This window comes from Charadrius vociferus, unplaced genomic scaffold (assembly GCF_000708025.1).
Source record: "Charadrius vociferus isolate BGI_N301 unplaced genomic scaffold, ASM70802v2 scaffold62, whole genome shotgun sequence".
In the NCBI taxonomy this organism is placed as follows: domain Eukaryota; kingdom Metazoa; phylum Chordata; class Aves; order Charadriiformes; family Charadriidae; genus Charadrius; species Charadrius vociferus.
Genome location: NW_009647419.1, coordinates 2,914,046 through 2,927,569, shown reverse-complemented (window position 1 = coordinate 2,927,569; position 13,524 = coordinate 2,914,046). Strand labels below are relative to the sequence as shown.

Genomic DNA, 13,524 nt, shown 5'->3' with positions numbered 1-13,524 from the left:
TGCTGTAACCAAACTGCTGCTAATCTATCCCACAGTCTTCCCCACTAAGGAGAACTTAAAACAGGCTCTCTTAACAACAACAGTTAGTGTTAGATGTTTGATACCTTCTCACAGAGTTTTATAGGTCTACTGGGTGTCAGGTCAACCTGTTCTCAGAAAATGCAATGCGTTAATGACTCACTGCCACTGAATTTCCTGGGGAAAAAAACAAGCTAAAACAACCATTTCCTAACTGAATGCTTGTCTGCTCATGTGAAGAGTGTGACTATGGACAAAGTAATCTAATCTTCATGACTTAAAAAAACAAAAAAACCCCAACAACAAACCTCTAAAACCAAACAGAAGTGAAGGAGGAAGATGGGAACAATGTAATATGGTATTCATGCTAACACTGAACTTGTTATAAACCATGATAATTATATATAGCTTTACTAAGTCCAAAACCAAGTTCATCTTCCAAGAACTTTACATACACTAATTAGTAGACAGAAGATGGCAATGAATGGATAACTTGGATATCAAAGTGAAAATTTACATTACTCATGGCTTTTTCTCCTCGCTTTCTAAAAACGTTCACGAAATTTTATTTGGATTTTTGTTCAGGGTAAGGCAATCTTCAAGGCTTTGCATTAGAAATACCCCAAAACACAATTGTGTTTTGCAAGCACTTTACAGAATATCGTTCCACAAATAGTTAACAGAATCAGATGAAGAAGTGACCTCAGTTTTTACCCATAACTGCACACACATTTCCAACTACATGGGATGAATATCACAATACTAAATTAAATTTAGTTAAGTCTAAGTGCAGCCAGCAGTTAATACAACCACCTATTTTCTTCTAATAACTGTGATTTGGGGACTGAATTGTGCAGAAGAAATAAAAAAATTGGGAAAGTTTTGAAAAAAAACCCTTAACCTTAATTTGTTACTTTTCTCTAAACAGTTCTTCCTCGATTAAAGATCCAAAATCCCAGGGGCTTTTCAACATCTCAATCTATATTATGAGGGTCGGGCTCTTTTACTCAAGTATTGATTTACTTGTTCAGCTCTCTCACATGCATTGCACATTGGGGAATTGTGATGACTGAATCAAAGCTTTAAAAGGAGAAAAGTTATATATGGGATCAAATTATGTTCTAAGGTACTTAAATTTAAGTGACAAAGCATTTACACACCTAATGGAAGGTTTTCCTCTAGCTATTGTATAGGTATTTGAGTACAGATGGGCGCAATGTAGAAGAATGTCTTCCTCTTTCCACTGCATGACTATGCACGGAAGAACTCTGCACTGGAGGGGAGGACATACTGCAGAAGGTATTATTTTCCAATGTTCTGCTTGCATTCTCCAATTCTATAATGGCTTTTAAAGTAGATTAAAACAGTCTTTGGAGCGGCATTAGCTGCCATTCAACGCTACATTGGTTCTCTACTGCAAACCTACATGCAAAGTTCTCCTACCTTTCCTTGAGCAATGGCATGCCTAATTAAATCACATTCAGGAAGTGAATCATTTCAGCTTTATTCCAGGATAAATGACACCATAACATAGCCTGAGTATCCTTTCTCCAAGGATAATAAACCATGTCAAGTGTAAACATTCAATCCTAGGAAAAGTTCCTGTGCCTACTTATAACGAGATCTGTACCCGTCACTTACTGCTGAAAGAATATGCTTTGCTTGGTTACTGTAAAACATGCCGAGTGATTTACTGGGTGCATCATAAAGCTACTGTAACCTCCTTTAATTTGCCTGTTTACTGAAATACTTTACTTACATTCCTTAGTAAGCAAATATGAAAATGCTTCACAGCCTACTGCTCTTCTACACATCAACAGGTCAACACAACCTGAAGAACCTGATGCCCACTATAGCCAAATGAAGTGGTGCAGAAGGACTAATTGATCAACAGAGAGCTACCTACAAAAAGCCTACCTACAAAAGCCCTGGAATATCAGCCCTGTGGTGTTTCCCTTTGGCAGTGTCCAGCTGGAAGAGTATTTAGGAATACAAGTTCACTGTGTTTTGGCTGTGCTAACCATTATAACAGCTCTTCAGACCACCCAGGCCCAGCTGGCCTAATGCAGAATCACAGGAAACACTAAGGTGGTGTAAAGCTGTCTTCTCTCTCTTCAGCCTTGTAGCTCATTTGGACACATGGAGCAAGTCCACTCTCTACCCTTTGCAGATAGCGAGTGAGGCCCATATTTGGTCACAGACATACTGGAATTTGAAACATTCCTATAAAATGAAATACATTCTTTCATCTCCATGCTTAACACATTGAATTTATGCTCATCAAAATCATCCCAGCTTGGAGCATTTAACCACATCTAAACGTTTAACTTAAAAACAGAAACATGAACATACATTTTTATTAATGTGTTCTAGCCAACGCCACAATCTCCTGACAGTATGCTATTTAAATCTATCTATTCATTTTTAAGAAAGTATTTTTGCTCAAGAAAAAAAGTCTATGAGTTCAAAAAAGTCAGGGGTCACCGCAAGAATTTTGAACAACACAAATGTAAACAGAAATAGTCTTCAATGTCCTTTTTGAAAGAAATCATTGCTACCATTCACATAAAGAATGCAGTCAAATTTCTTTTCAGGAACACCGATAGCTTTGAAATGATAGTGTCAACTATCAAAACTGGAACAGGGTTTGGGTTTTTTACCATATAATGTTGTAGTAACTAGAAGACATTTAAAATTTTCATAAACAAGGCTGAAGAACACTAAGAAGTGATTTAGGATTAATTAAAATAATCATCCCTCTTTTGAAACAATAGATCTCATTTGTATACAATGCGTTTTCTATTTTACACATTTGGTAGTTGATTTTTGATAACGTGAATAAATCTGTCAGATTCTCAAAGTCACAGTACCTGCACAAACAGGAGAAAACAACTTATAATTTCACAATTTTTAAGACAACACATGACATAGATGACAAGGCATAAAAACTAAATATGCAACAGCCTCAGCTAGGACAGTCATTATATCCAGAAGGTTCTTATGAAAATTGGACCAAGAAAGGGAACTTGTAGAAACAGAAAGCCTACTCAGACGACCACAGCCCTGGTAGCTGTACCAAAATATTCAGAATAAACTTGTGGCTAGAAAGTACTGCAGCCCTTCTCATTCCCTCTGTCCCAAGTGCCTGGTGCCGGAGGACACAAGCAATCTCAACATCAGCAGTCCACAAATGATTCTAGGTGTAAGCAGCATGGAAAGGTAAGTTTCTGAAGGGGGGCTTCTGCACTTAGCTCTGAAATCGGATTTCTATGCTTTTCAAAAACTGACTGACTTTGTTTAAATGACTAAGTAATAAAAACTGAATGGAAAATGTTTATTTCCTTCTGATGCAAAGTGAGCAACTTGCCTTTCAATAAGAACCACACACACTTAAGCCACTTTGCTGAATTTAAGCTAAGCAAGCCTTCTAGATCAATTATATACTAATTAGAATTTTTCAAAGTACTGGGCAACTTCTTAATTAGAAATGACCTAGTGGTCAGTCATTAAAAGTTACTTAGTAATACCTGTTTTCATGCAGTGAAATGCTTTAATAAGCACAATATCTCATGTTGCAAATTAAGACTGGAATATATAATTTATATCTCATCTGTGACAATTTGATTCATTCTGGTAGGTATATGCTAGGCTTCACTAGGAGTGCAACCTGACTGAATGATCTGCAAATTGGCTCAACATGCAGGCATTATTTGTTATTCTCTTTATGAAAATCATTTACAACTGTACCTCCTAACACCACTGAACATACTGTTCCAACTGTTTCTGCTATAGCTATATTGTTAACCACTATTAATATCCACAATTCTAAGAAAAATATAATATCCAGATTTTACTGCCTCTATCATAGCTGAACGTTTCAATAATAACCTGGCTAGTGAGAACAACAAGGGGTAAAAGAAACAAATAACAAGGTTTGATCGGTAATGAAACTATTGCAATATATATTTTTTCAAATTACAGAAAAAACAGTTGCTTATTCTAAGAAATGACCCACTGATTTCTGTGAGCTAACAGAGTAGCAGCAGAAGAAACCAATCCAACACGTTTTGTGCTTCTGCATGGAATTTACTGGAACGCAAGTTTGCAGAGCCACACTTTCCAAACACATAATCAATGTCCAAACAGCAACCCAACCCAGTTTCTGGAGATATATTTATTTCTCAGTATGATCATCATAAAAGAACTTCCTTGAAAGAAGGTTGTTAACTTAGTAGCTAAGTAACATTAAATAGCATTTCTTACGAAGCTAAGCTCTTTTATTACGTGTGTATTGAAATACACATACACCATGCAGAGAAAACAAAATTTCTTAATGTATTTTAGGGACAAATGTAGGAGGGCAGGATACACCTTCAAAATTTATTTTAAATCATGATGAAGCGAAGGGAGAAAAGCTTAAAGTCCCCAGAGCACACGATTACAGAATTTGATCCATCAACATACAAGCACTAGTTGCTGCAAGCTCGTATACATTTAATTTTAAGCATATGGAGACTTTTCAAGAACTTCCATGCACAACTTTTTTCTTCATTGAAAAACAAGCATTCAGGTATTTTTCCAGTTCTTCAAGATAAGATTTTTTAAGTGCTCTATTGGCAATATGTTAGTTTCCTGAAAAAGGAATCCAACCTTTTCACCAGCTGTTTTTTTAATTCTATTTCAGTTTTCCAAGAAAACCATTAGCAGAAGAAGGAAACAGTAAGTATAATTCTAAACAGGGGACCAGAAACTAGCATTGCATGTGGATTCTGACAAAGAAGTTGCAACTCTGATAAGCTGTATTTTGGCTTTAATGACAGCCTTAGGGCATCCATGTGTGTACATGTAATAAATCATCCCATTGAGAAGATAATTACTGAGGGGGTGAAAAAGCTTTCTTGATACCAATTACACTAAACTGTTTGAATTAGCATAGCCACAGATGGTTCTTTGTTGTCATACACACACATTAGAGAGAAGAGTGTTGCATTACGTTAGCTCACTCACTTGAAAGGAAAAAAAAAAAAAATCAGGATCCGGTTATTAATCACACTAATACTACATAGACTTTGTAAACTAAGGAGGCTTTTGACTGCAGTAACAATGTAGAACAAAAGGTTAATTAGGCTTTTAGGCCTGAGTTTTCAAAGGCAGTGAAAGTTGGACGATATCTAGGTGAAACAGCAATCTCTTTTAGCTGCAGGCAGGGATTCAGAAATATATCCCCATTACTATTTGGTCTGGCAATGCTGGCCCTTTCTGAGCATGAAGAATAATCTAATTAAAATGTATACTTGCATATGGACATGCTGTGCCACTCCTTTCCAATTTAACTGTAAGGATTATTACAAGAATACAAATACTCCTCCACCGGCAGCTTAAACAGTTTTCTCTTCACAGCTATTGCTGTTGCTTTGCTCCACGTTTGTGATATGGACAGCTGTTTCTTCATTAGCCCTGCTCTCTTCTCTTCCAGAAGCATGTCTGCTTCAGATAAACACAAACAGGACACTTTTGCCTGACCCCTTGAGAAGCACATGCTAATGACCATTTCGGGACTGAAACGTATCCTGCCAGCAGCTTTCATGTATGAAGCTAGCTTTCCTGATGACTGTTCAAACAGAGCTCAAAATCCTGACCCTCTGGAAGAAAATGGTAATCTTGTTACTTACTTCAATAAGACTAAATTTCATCCTGGCTTTGTTTCATGGATATTACTTCTCCCAGTTCCTTCCTTATTTGTACCTCTTTTTTGGAGTGTGTTGGAAAGTAAATTACAGGGAAGCCACCCAAGCCTCGATACGGCAACAAGGGGAACCTGCAGCAGTCACCACCTCTGTCCATTCCAGAAAGTTAAGAGATTGTCCCCATCCTCAATTCATCAACAGTCAACTTCCTGGTGGGATAATCCAACTCTGTCTTATTAAACTCTAGGTTATAAGTTTCCATGGATCAACCACTAGTTATATTTAGAGTCTACAGCTCACCCTCTTCTGGAATAATGATAGCAGTAGAACAAACTATTTAAAGCCTTATAGTTATTGCAGTATTAGTTATATAGTACGAAAAAGTGTCAGGGGAAAAACTATCAAAACCCAGTACAACAAACAATGACTGGCCTACCAGGTACGGATCTATTTCTTCACACTACCATGGCAGGACTCAGCTCCCTCTTACGGTCCTACCGAGAAACATATGTTCTCCCTGTCTATCAGCCTGTCACTGCTCAGTGAAACAACTTCTGGCCTACTTCTGGCAACCTTCGCAAGCATCAGACCATATTTTAACCATCTGCAGCTCCTGATTAAGGATCTTAGTTTCCATGAAATAAGGTTTGCCAACACCGAGGTACAGTCCCTTGAAACAAACTGAATGCCCTACTCGCCTTTAAATGCCTGCTGTGTTGCTGCTGTCTAGGAAACCACTGTGTATACAGTGGGGTTTGTGCACAACTACTGGAGATATCAAAAGCTCCTGTCTCTCCTGGACCATGTTCAGAGGGATGCATGATGGTATTAATGCATCATGGCAACTTCCAGACACTTTCTGTGCTGAAAGTTAGAAATCCTCTCTTTTGCAGTCTCTGAAAAACCTCATAACTAATATGTGGAATGAAACAATCTCTTTTGAAATGGCTGGAAACATCTTGCTGAAATATATGCACCACCTATGTGTTTAATTTGAGGAGTGAAAAGGTGGCCCATCTATGCCTTACACTCATCTCCTTCACCTTTTCACTTTGCAGTCCTGATCAGTAAGTTGCCATCAAGATCTCCCCATCCCTTTTATTTATTAAGGGGAGTCTGCAGTCTTTCACTGCAGATCAGGGAACAAGCTCTTGAAATGCAATTTGCAGCTCTCCTCCATTCAGTTTTTTTACTATTTTGACCCAACCCAATTTTCTCTCACAATCCTCCAAATGCCCCGAACGCTGCAAGCTGGTAAACCACTAGGTAGAGAATTGAGCAGCAGATAGGGTCAAGTACCCATACTTTCAGATAGCAGCTCACATCTCCCTCTGCAGTTGAAGCAGCAGGATGTTTGTGTTTAGTGCTCTACAAACTGTATTACTTTGGTTGGTAAAATCATTTCTTTATGCAGCTGGCTGCTGCGTGTTCCTTCATCCACATGCTAACTGAAAGTTTTTAGTTAAATACAATTATCTTTATCTCCAAAGTGCCTACGTATGTCCTTTAAGGCCAATTACTCTTTCATTTTTTCCTCCCCACCACAACTGCTATTTATTGGGACCTATTTTACCCTTGCAGTGTAATCAATGACTAACAAACCTGACCACAGGTCAATATCAGCCTCACTTGAACTCATTCTTCCCTACCTTCCCAAATCTCTTTCCAGAGCACCACAGCAGGATTGCTCACATCTTCTCAGAGCTCTTTTCTCTTGTTTACTTGAGCTGTGCCAAACAAGTCGGACAAGCAGTTAAGCTTTTTCCAACATCCTCATCTGGCACCTCTGTTCAATACTCCAAGACACACAGAAAGAACGAGCATATGTCTATGGTCATCTGTTCAGCTTTGTCAGATAGAGATACCATAGACCAGGATCATCTAAATGCCCCAAGCCTTTCTGTGTAGTTACGTGATCATGCAGATCCCACAACCCTGTATGTTTTGACAACTGCTATGCTTACAACAAGAAGATATAAGGCATAATTTTGGAATAACATAACTTACGCAGTGTCTAACTCCATACATCCTCACCTGCACTATGCACATTCTTGAAGTATGTGCATCACTGCTTTACATGACAGCCAGGTACACATGGTTTTTCATTTCCACTTGCCAGTGACATTATCTAGCTGTTCTCAGTACTGTTGTGTCTAACCTCTTAAGTCCACAAGAATTGTTCTCTGATTACTCTATACTTTCATGATTATAGAAATTATTTTCTATTGCCAGTTCCATCTGACTTAACTGAATAAGTCTGCAGGTTCACTGTTTAGCAAAAGAACCGATAGAACAATGCATCTGTACTGAAAAACAAAGTATATGACTCCTTACACATCATCAAAGAAAATGAGAGTATGTGTAAAAGTTTTTAAAGTTTTTTGCCAGAGCAAAAAAACACTCTATGGAGTTGACAATATTTGGAAAGAGTTAAAAGTAGCCTCAACATTTTTTCCCAAATACAAATCCAGTGTACTGGATTCATTCAGCCAAGTTATAAACAGCAAAGAATTTGTCACATAAAACTGGCACTCAAAATAAACCCCATCAATTGTAGGCACTATCGTACCTTGACAAAATGTAGCATTGATCCTCTTGTAGCCTTGTGGGCATTCCATCATAGGACCATATCCATGGTAAGCTGAAGAAAAAAAAATTATGTCAGTTAAATACTGCTGATTTATAAGCTTACTTAGAGACCCTGACAGCCACGTTATTATGTAACTATAAAAAAAATCGTTATAAGTTTTTATGATGTGTGGTTAAGCATAAAAGGTCAAGAAATTAAAATTAAAGATTGTACAGGAAATCTTAATTCCACCTCTTGCCACACACATACCACTTAAGTCTTCAGTTATCCAGTCAAATTTATATTTTTTCCAAAAAAGAGAACTCTTTGAAATCAGGACACTATCTTTCATCCTAGTTGTTCTCAAATATTCAAATAATAACTTTCCCAAACCAGCTGTGAACATCATGTTGGGAAAAAATAAAGTTTAAGATTCACGATGTGAACTTAATGGTTTTAAAACTGAAAGCAGAAGTATCTTCGATGTTAAGCAAAATTGTTGGGTACCATTTCTCCTGCCACACTGAATTAAAAATATTTGAAATACAAAGGAAACAGATGCAAATAAATTTCTAAAACAAGGCAAAAAGAAGAAAAAGGCACATTTGTGATTTACCTAACAAAGCTGCTGAATTTTTGAAGACTGTGTCACTTATTGGCTGATCAGTGTAAACTGTCAAGGGCATAACAACACCGCAAAATACAGACTGAATTGAATTTTGCCAAAATAGAAAATGTCCAGTTAACTAGTTTTTGATTTCTATTTATTGTTTCTTTCCTCCACTTAAGGTTGCCTTTGAGACTACAGAAAACTGTTTATTGTTTCTTAAACTGTTATAACATCATAAATGAGAGCAGTAACTGCTTTGTCTGGTTATGCACTAGAAGCTAACCTCTTAGCAAAGCCCAGTACTTTGCTAAACATATAGGACTAAGCTTTCTGGCACTATGATCACACATGTGCCATTAATAAGACTCAAGAGAGTTTTTCATAATTTAAATGCTACAACAGAGATACCTTACATTTGGTTAGATATTTTGTTTTCCTTTAAAAGTGTTCTAAATGTTCAGCAGGCCAAAAAAAACCCCAACCCCTGAATACATTACTTTCCAGCTTTACTGTATATAAACTGTCAAATAAGACAGAACTGAATGAGATAATGTTTTCAATTGGCTTCACTTCACATGTAATGCCTGAATTGCACATTTACCCCTGCAGCTTATTTTAAAACCGCTAACTGGTTGACCATAAGGATAAAAAAAAAAAAAGAAAAAAATTATTTTCAGTAATTCTAAAGCTTTTCCTATTCTTAGGAAAAAAAATACGTGATGATCTTGAGTAGCAGTTTTTGGAATGAGAAAGTTCTACATCAAATTGCTGTGAATTATTTAAAATAACTGCTTGACTAGAACATTAAGATTCTCCTTAGAGATTGCTTAAAGTGATAAAATGGTTAAATAAAAAAATAGTACAAGTCAAAATACAACAACAATGTTCTTACAGTTTTGAACACATACTCTTCCATCTTTACATTGACTACAACCATTTTAACACAATTTAAAATTTGAAAATTTCATCTCTCACCATAAAGTGGCAACTACACATCTATTTTCAAGGCAGCTCCAATCTTTTCACAATGCTAATATTAAAACCAGTTGAAATTTAAGGTGAGATTTTCAAAAGCGCAATGCATTAGCTGATTCCTGGTCCCCAAGAATGTCAATGAAACTCCTAATGCTCATGTTAGCAGAGTCAGATTCATAACTGCAAACTGTGTTTGCCATTACAGACCTCATTCAATTCACATTAAAACCAAGAGAGTCTCTCTAACTTTTTGTGGGACGGAATAGTACTCTGCCGTACAGCCTGGTGGAGGAAAACAGAGGAAGAGCACCAGCCCATAAGCTATGCCAGACCTTTTCCAGTGCTGCAACGCATTTTCCCTTCCAGGGTGACTCAGCTGCTCTAGAAAGTGCAGTGGTGCAGTGAGGTCAGAGATTTTAACCTCTCCCTCTCTCCTCATCCTCCTACTCCCACACTGAACAGGAAACAGCGGCTTACTAGCAGCTGTTTTCTTCCTTCAGCAAAGAGCAGGTTGCAGTAGAGTAAGGAGCTTGTTCAGGGATGGCTAGTGATCCATGCAGGAGATGGATGGAGTCCTACGTTACTTACGCTTTACTCACTTAGACAACCTGTTCGTAATTATTAACTGTTCTCAAGAATCTTGAACAATCCTAACATTCCCCGTGTAACACAGAAATGTACTTTGTTTTAGAAGTTGTCTTCTGTAGAAGCCCTCAAAACCAGAGATCTGTTCCAAAATTTCTTCTTTTGTTTTTCAGTAATACTGAATAACCCTTCAACTTACAGACACGGGAGCTGTCTCAGGCCAAGGCGCTTGACTCCGCCACAAGACAGAAGACCTGACTGAGCAGTGGCCATTACCCAAAATATGCAAGTACATCTTTACAAAGTGACAAAGCCCTATTTAAGTCCATGTGAACAAGACACACGCAAACTTACATACATCCTTAAGAAGCAGACTGAAGAGAGATGAAAATTCCTTGCTAATGAGACTGAAGTATATGCTTAAATATTTTGATGAAGTGGGTTTTGCAGAAGATCACGTTAAATGCAACCCGATTATGTATTATTATGAGAACAGGTCAATCTCAAATGAACCTTATGAAGCATAAGCCCACAAAACCAGAAGAAATTCTGTTTGCTTGCAGAAAGTCTACAATAAAAAGGGTAATACCAATTTAGTGAAGTATCAGAACAGGTGAAAATTACATGGGACTAATGTAGGACTAACATTGACTGCTGAGACACTACCATGGACATCACTTAACTGATAACTTACTAATAATATGCTTGACTCCAAAGTTTTTTCATCCAATATCGTATATATAAAAATAGACATATTAAAAACAAATATACCTATGCCTACTTTTTTTACCACTGTCGCATTCCATTATTGTAAAAAAAAATAAATTAAAATACTTCATGATATACAAATCCTTAAGCAACCGCTCCACACTTTCATTAAATCTTATCATAAATTTATGTTTATCTTTGGAAATTGTTTGCTCTACAGAAGCATAACACTTTGATACTGACATAAGGCTTAATTTGACACCTATGCCCGAAGGACACTTAGGCCAGATCCAACACAGATATGAAAGTTCAAGTTGTGTGCCTAAGTTCAAACTGAACATCTGTAAAACTCTAAAATGCTGTAAGATCACTTTAACTTCCGCAACACTCCAAATTTATCACCTTAAGTTCTTAAAAATCTGAAAATTCACCATTCACACCCATGCAGAATTGCCATAAGTCATGGCATGATTGAATAGCATCACGCTTAACTCATTCCTAAATCAAGTCTAGACTAAAAAAATACATATACCTCTACCAAAGCTTCCTGACAGGATTTAGTGAATATTCTTGAAGCACACACCTACCAAATCATACTCTTGATATAATGTAGTCATAGATGACACTGTATTTTAATCTGGAGAAAACAAACAGTGCACCCATCTCCTCCTCCCTTCTTAAAATACTAATGTACAGTGAAAGCTCCCACCTAGAAAGACGAGAAATGTATCCCATTATGTCTAGGAGACACAAACCCTTACTTTCCAGGAATGCTTTAATCACAAGGACAGGATTATTCCAAGTGGCAACGTTCTCTGTCTCCTCTTGAAATCATACAGTTACATTCAAAAAAAACCAATTCCAGATTGAGCCAGAAAGCAGGAGTGAGAATGACTCATACTGTAAGTAATTAAGGACATTGGGAAAGAGACTGGGTTCCCAGTCCTGTTCCAAGAACCATTTCTACATTTTACGAGTTAGGGCATCTCCTCATAGGTATAAAATGAAGATTAGAAATTCTTCTGGCAGATAAAGAAACTCTGGATGGCCCCATCTTGAGCAAGTGCGCTAGCCATTAAGCTTTTATAATACAGGGACAGTGTTCATCTCATTAGCATTTCAAAAAAATTATTCTTACTCAGTGCTTTGAAGAAAGGGTGGTGGACTTCCCTTCTGGATAGGTATTAGGGTGAGTTCAGGCACTTCTTTGTGCCCACCTAGCAATCATCTGGGGACCAGGATTTCAGACATGGTTTGTCCCAGCGTTTCCTGTTTGCTCACTCTTAACATCATGCCACGCATGCTGGCATTATGCAGCTGCCTGATCAACGTGCTGTCTGTTGTGGACTCCAGGCTGAGATGACTAGTGGTTTACCTAAGCTATGAAGAACTAGCAAATGGGCCTTTGCTTCAAACTAGGCACCAACAATTTGTAGTAGTAGTTCCAACTGGTTTTTGGTTGAAGCGTATTTCAGGCTTTCTTGATTTTTCTCATGGCACACCCACATCCACTAAGCAACGTTCTACAGGCCCACATGCTTCTGATGAACAAGAATTTCAGTTGTAGTTAAATTGCTACTTCTTTGGAGAAAGCTATAAAATCAGGACACATTTCACAATTCATCCACCAATACAGAATGCACGTCTCTGTCTGAAATCGTATTTACGTGCTACAGGAATCAAAATTTAGATACCCAAGTCTTTTGTTAACTATGGCCCTCAAAGACCCCAAGAAGGCTCTCTTTTGGAAGCACATCATAAGGTAAACATACTCCAGAAGACTAAATTTAAATGCTTCATAAACTAGCTGATCAGTCTGAGTCAGCATAAATTTACATCACAGTCTCCTGTGGAAGGAGGAGTCAGAGAAGTAGGAGTAACAACAGATTTTTTGCTGGAATTGTATTTACATCCACATTAAGACTTGCGGACAAAAATATGCTTCCAAAAAAACCGAAGACTGAACGTGTTTCCAGCATTGCTATCTGTACGAATAACAGAGGCCTAGAAGACCTAGATAAGAATGACTGCAACTCCCTGCACTATTTTTGGCCCACGAAATGGAGATCCACACCATCTGCAAAACAAAGATTACATTATCTTTTCTCATCTTTCATTTAGTGATGAAAATATGGCATAACAGAGAATTATTCCTGTGCAACAATAATGTAATTCACAAGAAGTTTGAGACTAGCTTCACCTATCATGCAAATAATTTGAAATTTCTTTCTCATTATAATATGATGTCAAATCATAACGAAACAGTGAAGAAAGTATTTGTCATTGCCTAATTGTTGAGAAAGATACTTCAAAAACAGAGCAAAAATATGTAACTGGCAATTTAGAGCCTAGAAATCCTTGGCTCCAAACTT

The 13,524-nt window shown here is 37.4% G+C and overlaps 1 protein-coding gene across 2 annotated transcripts in view; it reads right to left on the bottom strand.

Annotated features, from left to right (window-relative positions):
* Nucleotides 1-13,524, bottom strand: part of LTBP1 (latent transforming growth factor beta binding protein 1) — a 187,520-nt gene that overhangs the window by 83,511 nt on the left and 90,485 nt on the right. For both annotated transcript variants that reach the window (XM_009880398.1, XM_009880397.1), the window contains one exon: nucleotides 8,275-8,346. In XM_009880398.1, coding sequence (XP_009878700.1) covers nucleotides 8,275-8,346 — 72 coding nt within the window. The remainder of the gene's footprint in view (nucleotides 1-8,274; nucleotides 8,347-13,524) is intronic.